This window comes from Halyomorpha halys, unplaced genomic scaffold (assembly GCF_000696795.3).
Source record: "Halyomorpha halys isolate HHAL.00 unplaced genomic scaffold, Hhal_1.1 Scaffold373.1, whole genome shotgun sequence".
Classification (NCBI taxonomy): Eukaryota; Metazoa; Arthropoda; class Insecta; order Hemiptera; family Pentatomidae; genus Halyomorpha; species Halyomorpha halys.
The window spans coordinates 1108303-1118179 of NW_027109386.1; the positions used below are offsets into that span (position 1 = coordinate 1108303).

Genomic DNA, 9877 nt, shown 5'->3' on the forward strand with positions numbered 1-9877 from the left:
TAGTAATTTGAGATTGTCCCTGAAGATGGCCGAATTGGCTGAAACGTTGGACGTGTGAATAAAATAAATGTTTTGAGACAATAATTTTGGATAGTGTTTTTGAATTATTTAGTAAACAATTACCAGTCTCAAGAAAGAAATTTAAAGATTATAAATAAATTCTTCTCTAGGTTTTTAGAGCATTTATCTCAACACACATTGTTGACAGTGTAATTTGGCGAAATATGCCAATTCGAAAGATATAATTAATGTACCAAATTGAAATATTATGTCTAATCCAGAGCCTTGGTCTATGGATTTAAAATTAGAAAATATAATAAAATATGGGCAATTAAGTAAAAGTCGATGTGAATATAAGTTTAAATTCAGATAACTAAATAGACGAGCAATTCAAATTTCGAATAAAGAAATTGTGTGATTTATGGAATATCATACAATATTATATTACATTAATTTTATTATAATTTACTACTACTATGTTATTACTATATAATGCATAGTATTTTTTTCCAAGCGTTTTAAAAATTGGTGCAAGTTATAACCTGAGGGTTTAAATCAAATGACAAAAATGTTAATCAATTCTGTTTTTTTCTATCTCGAGAATTGATTAGCCTTCTTAATTAAAATTCTTTATTATATAAATTTTACATCAATAAACTAACTATGCCCATATTTCGGAACTTCCGTCTTCAGGAGCCCATTATAAAAATAGCTACAAAATATTTTTGTAACATTTAAAGTTTTGAAAAACTTTTTATTGATTACATAATAGTCTTAAAATACTAAATCAAATGTTCATTGGCGTTTTTCATCTATTTTCACTGTTAGTTACACTGTGTGTTGGGCGAGACATAAGTGGTCCAGAGAGCTACTAATTTTTGATCTATTTCTTCTTTTAATTAAATTAATTTTTCGATAATTCTATACATCATATCAAACTTTTTTTTTCAAAGAATACAATGCTTGTTTATTTATACTTTTCACTGTACACCATATTTTTATTTACTTTGTTCATTTTTATAGAATTTTTGACTTTTTTCAAATCATATTTAGATTTAGATCACACCTTAGTCTACTTATATTTCAAGTTATCTATTATCTTACTTTGTTTTTTTTTGTATATAATCTTTCTTGAGACTGGTTATTATTGTATAATAAATAAATTTTATCCCATTCAAGTCTCAAAACAATTTATTTTTCTTTATAAGTCCAACTTTTGGCCACCCTCAAGGACAATCTTAAATACAATTTTAGAACTACGTAAATTAAAAAAAACAAACTTAATGTACAGGTCAATAATTTCAGTCCAAAATCGCCCCAATTTGTCAATTTTTCACATTAAATTAAAACTTTTAACCACAGTCAATTTCTATTCATGAATTTATTATGAAATTATTGACCTAGGCAGAATAGCGTGCATAAAGTTTTTTAAAATTGATGTGGTTCTAATATTGTATTTAAAATTGTCCCTGAGGGTGGCCAATTTGACCATAACGTTGAACTTATAAAGAAAAATAAATTGTTTTGAGACTTAAATGGGATACAATTTATTTTTAAACAATAATTTTTATTTTATTTGTTTGTGTCTTTTTTGACTCTGAGGAAGCCCTATAAAGTGGGGCGAAACGTTAGCTAACATTCCAGATTTTTTTTAACACTGAAAATGTTTAAAAATTTAAACTTAACACTTTCACTGGTTCCATTGAGAACTATACTACAAAACCAAAAGGAAATAATCTAATCTCTACAGTAGAGGTATAATATATCTAAGATGTATGTACAGAAGCTGATAGGAATGACTACAGAAGCAGTATGGTACAAGAAGTACAGACAGACTACACTTAGCTACATGGAAGTACACTTACCGCTGGCCCCGGTTCTCCCGTATCTCCTTTCTTTCCTCTCTTCCCTCGCTTTCCTGGAGGACCTGCAACAAAGAGAATATTTCATAAATAGTTGGACAAAAAATATATTCATAAATATGTACAGTAAAACTTCTAAATAACATACACCTACGAGGAATGATAATTCTGTACGTTATGAAGGGATGAATATAAAAAAAATAGAAGAAAATGGTTGACCGTATGCAGTAGATTATAGGAAAATAGTAAGAGTGGCGGTGAATAAATGGATCAAAATCGTAAAAGAAAACCATTCATTGTTAACCAACTTTTCGCCCCACTCTGCCGGGTTCATCAGGGTTAAATGAAAAACAAGATATAAAAATTTTAAGAATTGACAAAACATTAAAATATACTGAAAAAATATGAAAAATAAATAATTTATTTTTGTTTATAAAATATATAAAAGAAATGATAGTAATAATTTAAGGAAGAATACATGTAGGAGGACTACAAACTAGTTACTAATAGATACAGCCAGCTGTGATAGGATTCTAAATACAAGTAATTAGAACTAGAAATAAATGAATACTGTATCTAGAATTCTATCACAGCTGGCTGTATATACTCGTATTAGTAACTTGTTTCGAGTCCTCCTATATTTATTCTTCCTTAAATTAATATCATTTCTTTTATATATTTTATAAACAAAACGAAGAATTATTTATTTTATCTTAGTATTTTCTCTTTATATTTATTTTAATGTTTTGTCAATTCTTACGATGTTGTTATCTTGTTTTTCATTTTGCCCTGACGAAGTCCTGCAAAGTGGGGCGAAACGTTAATTAAAAAGAAACAGCTTTACTTTACTATTTTGGCACTTTTATTCACATCTACCCGGACTATCTTTCTACCATAAAAAAAAAAGAAAATGATATAATTGAATTATGAACATCTCGCATAAGTGATACCTTGTATTTTCGAAAAAAAGAAATTAATAATAAGATTTTTAAATAATTATTCATTTTTGAAGTGGAACTTTACCGACGTTCTTCAACTCAAAGAAAAATATTATCATTTAACAGTACTAAAATGTCCATATTGTAATATTTATTACACCCAAAATCAAATACATTTTCCAGAAATGCCCTTTCTAAATATATTGGAAGTAGGAACAAATATATTGGAAAATATACTCTGATGGTGAAGGTAACATAAAGTTGGCAGTGATTATTTTTTTTTTTTTTTAACAAAATATATGTTAGACAAAATCATTTAATTTGAACTCTTAAAGTTTTCAAATCTAAAAATTTTACAATTTTATTACTAGTATTAAAAAATAAAAGGCCTTCATTGAAAACCGAAAACTCCAAGACAAAAGGATACATAGGTGTTAATATCCCTTTAATTTTATGCCTTAAAGCTCCAACAAGCAACTATATTTAAATCGTCCAACGGAGGGTTCAGAATTCCCCATAGTACATAGGGGAGTTTATTTTTCATTTTTAAATATATTTATGAAATTGAATAGAAAACAAAACTGTGAATAACTTTCTTTCGTCCAAATTAATAAAGTTTTGGATTTATTTTTTTCAAGGGAATGTCTTATCAGCGGACACCCACTAAGCAACGGACAGACTAATCAGGCCCACGTGGCCGTTCTTTAGACGTTTCACTGCATTACGTCGATACAGCTGTCTTCTCTACTATATTAACATTGAATATATTTAAAATATTTAATAACAATGTTATATTCCTTAATAGTTTCGTGTTTACAGAACATTTCGAACAGAAAATTATACATAATGTTGCTAATCAGCAGTAAGTTGGAGTTCGGACCGTTTATTTCCTGGACGGTAGGTAAGATTGCCTTCATAATTCAAGAGCGCTGTTAGTAGGAGGTAACTTAATCCCGAGTCGGCCTTAATAACAGCAATCAAACGGGCATTTCCAATTATTTTTCAATTACAGAATTTAATTCCTGTTTTCCGACTTCATGCTAGGATTTACAGAAATATATTTTCTCTCATCATAATTACATTTTTTCTCGGTAGTTCATAAAAAGAGTTTGGAGTGAATTTTAAAAAGCTACTTTGTTAATGTACCTGTTTATTCAGCTAATTGTAAAAGTGATTATAAATTATTTATTTTATTTTTAACGACAGGCATCTGTGAATACCTAATACTTCAATTCGAGAAGATGGAATTTTTAAATTAACTTCTTCGCTATTGCTAGATTTGAGTATGTATCTGAAACTATTAATTCATCCATATTGTTTTAACTATTTTAAAGGTTTTATCTTAAAATAGTATTACTATGGGTTGAAACAGCAGTAATTTAGCTTTCCGACGTTTGTAGTAATGTAGCATTTGGATAAAAGAAGAAATTATGAAAGAGTGAGCGATGCAATCAAGAGAAAAAAAATCCTCCAGATAAATCAAGTTCTAAAATTTCTTATTTTTAACTCTTTTTTTTTTTTTTTTTCAAAAATGGTATTTTTTGGAGAGTTTTAAACGATGCTAAAAAACGAATATTACTTGTTTTTTCCTAAAAAGAAATTTGCTAGCTTACTTTATTTGAAGCTTTTTTATTTTTTTACAATTTTTTATAGCTATAAACTCATTTAATATAATAAGTGATATTTTTTACTTATTTTCTCAAAATATAATAATGGATTCATAAATAATAACATTAAAAAAAAATTCAGAACATTAGTAGCAAATAACGATAAACAAATATTATAAAAACTTTTTTTTTTCCTCGGCTCCTTAAGCCCATTTATGACAGATTTTATTGATTTTTTAAAATTTCAATAAACAATTAGCATTTTGTCACATATTTAGTATATCAAAAAATTAATATTTTATTCGAGTTAATCACAAATTACAAATACTATTATTAAAACTATCGTTATAGTTGTCAGATTTAAGTAATTTTTTAGATAATTGAATTCTTATTATTTTTTAACGTATACATTTAATTTTCTTGTACTGGAAAAACCTAAGATTTCGATTGATTTAAACACAAAACATTATGAAAAACAGTTGAACATTTAAACAGTGTATAAGTCAAAGCAGTAGTTTAAAAGCTTATTGCGGAAAAACAATTGAATCATTTTAAATATATTTGGATTAATTTGATTATTTTTTTAATTTTTACGAACCATACGAATTTAAATTATACCATATAGTCGAAACGGTTTTGGTGAGTAGACAATGTACCCAAGTTAGCCGATAAGAGAAACTGTTTGAATTCAGTAAATTGGGCAATAAATACATGAGGAGATACAGTTTGCTACGAGGAGGCTATAGCAATTTGCATGTGTCAGCGCCTCTGCCCTACCTCGATAAGGCCTCTCCCGCAAACCGCACCTGTTACACTACCGCTAAAATACTATATTCTTTATAATAAATTATAAAAAAACAAATATAAGTAATTTAATTGTAAAATATATATATATTTTTTTTTTATTATTTATTTATTGTAATTTACAACTGTACAAAATAATACAATAAGTAAATATGTTGTATGTTTCATATACACTTGAAAATCTTGGGAAGGAACCACCCATTGGTGGTACTTCAAACATTAATTTAAACTAGAAGGTCCCGCGGCCATCTTCTTTTCAGACGCCTCGGAGGATTATCAGGAATTGTTAAGGATGAAAGATTAAGAATTCATGGGTTAGGATGGTTAAGGAGTTTGGAATGAAAAGACGCATATCTGTTTGGGTCAAATCTGCAACGAATGGGATGTTAAGGTCTTTATGAATGAGTTTATTTGTGACGTATTAAGGAGCATCAAGGATTTTGGATTGTAACGATTGGATGCGGGAAGAATTTGATGGTTTGGTGGAGCCCCAGAGCTCAATTCCATTTGTCCAAATTGGTCTGATTATTGTAGTGTATACTAATTTTTTGTAATGAATGGGAAGTTTGTCAAGTAAGTGTTGTAGCAATCGGAATCTACGAGCAGTTTCTTGTCGTTTGAGTCTTGTGTGTGGATTCCAAGTAAGTCTCTTGTCAAGATGGAGTCTTAAGTATCGAATCTGTTCAACAGGTAAAATATATAATTAAAGTTTAAAATATATATAATTTAACAATAATCAGCACTAAGTTGGAGTTTATGTATATTTAAAATAAAATACCTAAGTATTTATTTTAGTTTAGTCATAACATATAAGTAAGATTGCCAAGTGGATAGAGTTGCAAAATGTATGGGTAGGAAACAATGGAGAAATAATACGAGACAGAGCCAAAAAAAACGTGGGAAATTCATGATTATATGGAATAGATGACAAGGGTGGGAATTATTAGGTCACAAAAAATAAAAATAAAATAATAATAAATAAAAAATCAATACACTGCTTCAGCTGAAAATTCTTCAGAATGAAAAGAAAACAACATTAAAAACTGTATTTTTATAAAACTGTATATTCGAAACATAATTAAGAGAACAAAACCTCCGATATTACCTAAGGGCAAACTATAATTACATGTATTAAAAGACGATTCGAAATCAGATAGGAACATTTGTTTTTGAAATTCATTGCCACATTTTTAATTCATAACAGCAGAATGTAGAGGAAAAATGTTCCCCAAACGCTAGTCTATCTCTCTACCGTCCTATTTCACTCCTACCCATTATGAGCAAAATCCTAAAAAACTCTCATTAAAATGCCTCTATCCAATCCTTGACTTATATCATGTTATTCCTGACTACCAGTTTGTATTTAGAACATCCCATTCTACCATACAATAATGTCATATCTTCCACATTGGAGCGCGGAAGTCTTCCCCAATGTTGAACGAGTCTGGCACCCAGGATTGCTCTATAAACTTCATAAATTCCTTCCCCCTACATATTTTTTTTGATCCGCTCCTACCTCTCTAATACAACCTTTAAAGTAAATCATAACCTAGCCCACTCATCTCTCTTTTCTCAATCCGCCGGTGTTCCTCAAGGTAGTATCTTAGGTCCCATTCTTTAAACGGTGTGTACAGCTGACATCCCAATCCCCCCTAACACAGTACTAACACACATACGCTAATGACACATGTATATTGTCTGTAAACAACGACCATACTACTGACACACGTAACATCGATTGAAGAATGGTGTCAAAACTGGAGAATCCAAATAAATTCTGACAAATCCCACCAGATCATTTTTACTCTTCGTCGTAAACCTCTACCCTCCTGTCCTACAATATCCTTTTTAAATATTCCACTAACGCATGTTGAACAGATTCGATACTTAAGACTCCATCTTGACAAGAGACTTACTTGGAATCCACATAAAAGACTGAAACGACATGAAACTGCTCGTAGATTTCGATTGCTACAACACCTAGTTGACAAACGCTCTAAACTTCCCATTCTCTACAAAATTATTATATACTATGATAATCAGACCAATTTGGACATGGAATTAACTCTGGGACTCTACCAAACCATCAAATTCCTCCCGCATCCAATCACTACAATCCAAAATCCTTAATGCTCCCTATTACGTTACAAATAAGCTCATCCACAAAGACCTTAACATCCCATTCGTTGCAGATTTGACCCAAAACAGATATGCGTCTTTTCATTCCAAACTCCTTAACCATCCTAACCCATTAATTCTTAATCTTTCATCCTTAAGAATCCTTGATAATCCTCCGAGGCGTCTGAAAAGAAGATGGCTACGGGACCTTCCAATTTAAATTAAATGCTTGAAGTACCACCAATGGGTGGTCCTTCCCAAGATTTTCAAGTGTTTGAAATATTCATCTAATTTACTTATTGTATTTATTATTTTGTACAGTTGTAAATTACATTAAATAAAGAAATAGATAAATAAATAAACTTTCCTACGGTTCGGATGTTTATATGTTTTATGAAAGCATCCACAGCAGAATCACCAGCATTATTCTTTATCATTACAATTCCCTCTTTGAGGCTAGATGCAGTGTAAGAACATTGTAATAACGCGTAACTATAATAAAATATAGTAGATTAAAAAAAATTAAACATACAATTAAAATAAAAGTTATCAAAATTACTGTTACATAGGTAATATGGCTATTTATAGCAAGGAATCTGTGAAATCTGTAAGATCCTCCCATAAGGTTACTATGGGGGAAAAGGAGTAAAAAATATATAACGATTAGCAGTTAGATATTTTTAAGGAAGGAATTAAAAGAGAAATAAAATCGAATTATATATGCATTAAGTTAGTTAATTAGTTAAATAGAAATTCATGAATAAATAAGCGTAGTTACATGACGAAGTCGCAATACGACTAAAGCACACTATTATACTATGTTAACTAATGGGGCTCTTAAACGGTAATTAATATGGAGTCAATCCCGAATTTCGTCAAAATATTGACCTTATGAGGGGTATATTGTAACAATAATATTGGGACCTGTCCTATCTATACCAAGTTCAATAATATTGACCAAGTAAGGTGGGCTTGAAACAACAAGCGGACGCTTCGGAGAGAGGACACAATCCCGATCCATCAGAGGACGCAGGCCTTGGAAGGATCTTCAAAGGAGCCGGGGATTGCAATAAGAGAAGCACAATAAGGGGGAGATGGAGGGGGGACATCTCGTTTAATCCCCCTCCCCTCTTACTGGAAATGAAACGCCAACACGGCCCATCTTCTGTAATGGCTACTAGGGTCCAAGTCATCTCATCTAACAACAGGATAATTTACAAAATGATTTGTAAACACTCATAAAATGCTTAAACAGATACATGCCATCATAAGTTATGTGATTAATTTAAATCATTATTGCACTATTTTTTAAAAAATATTATTTATTGAAGAACAATAATACAAACTGCCACGATCAGGGGCAATGGGCATTACATCTATAAGTTATCATGCATATGCTACATATAGGACGACAAAATGCACACAAATAACTAAATAAATAAAACAGATAGATAAGAACGATAATAATAAAGAAATATTACAGCTGTAAAAATAAATAAATCATCGCAATAACAATTACGGTAGTAAAATAATATAAATACAAGGTAATTAAAATGAAAAATAGACCTAGGCCTATCTATCTGAGCTGCAGACGGTCACCAATTCCATGTTAATACGCATTCATAACTACATGTAATATTTACAGACTTAGGAACTCGAAACTAAACTTTTTTGCCCTCGTGTGGAAGGCAATGAGGTCTCAAAGAGATCCCAGTGCATCTCTACTAGCTGTATCACTAGTATTGAAAATGGAAACTGACTGCACTCATAGATTACGTTTTAAATAACTTCGGAACTTTCTAGCTGAATTACAATACTTCTGAAAGAAGAAAAAGATCGATATAAGTCCAGTAGATCCTCGCTTATCTGCTCGTGTCACTACTGGTTAGGTGAAAAACTTATTGAATCGGAATGAATAAGAGAATAAAACTAAATTATTAATTTAACCCCTTTATCAGGTGATGATAAAACTGCAATTAAAAATCTAATATAGAATTGATATATTAATATTATATATTAATAAATAATGCAATTATATTAATTAGAATATAATTTTTAAAGAAGTTTCTAAATAAAAGATTTAGGTTAGGAATATAAACGATATTAATATTTTCAATAGTATTCAGAAAGTTAATTATTTTGTTTTCCGAACTATAGCGTGTTTTCTGAGATATTAATTTATCATTATAAGTTAATTCAGAGAAACAGCTAAGCGAGATTTAACTGTATTTTTATTAACCGAAACAGTTTCTGCTATAAAATAAAAGGGTAACTTAAGTAATGACGCTCTTATATTACTTATGTTTCAGTATTCTGATTCTTTTTATATTCTTATTATTTAATTATAACTTTAAAATACTATTTGATAAAAAATCCCGCTTAATAGTAGGAAATTACAGTATGAGAATGGAACCTTCCAACAAGCAGCATTATTACACACGGGTACATCGAACTACGTGAGGCGCAAATGGTATACAAACCCGCACAACCGTAAGGTCAGTCTGGCACAGTATATAGTTTTTTTTTCTTGTTTTTTTTTTTTTTAAAT

The 9877-nt window shown here is 30.0% G+C and overlaps 1 protein-coding gene across 11 annotated transcripts in view; it reads right to left on the minus strand.

The window, feature by feature from the left end:
• LOC106681894 (collagen alpha chain CG42342) overlaps positions 1-1927 on the minus strand; it is a gene marked incomplete at its 5' end in the record, with an annotated part of 66405 nt that extends 64478 nt beyond the window's left edge. For all 11 annotated transcript variants that reach the window (XM_067047579.1, XM_067047577.1, XM_067047576.1 and 8 more), the window contains 1 exon segment: positions 1866-1927. In XM_067047579.1, the coding sequence (XP_066903680.1) occupies positions 1866-1927 (62 nt within the window).
• Between the last annotated feature and the right edge of the window lie 7950 nt (positions 1928-9877).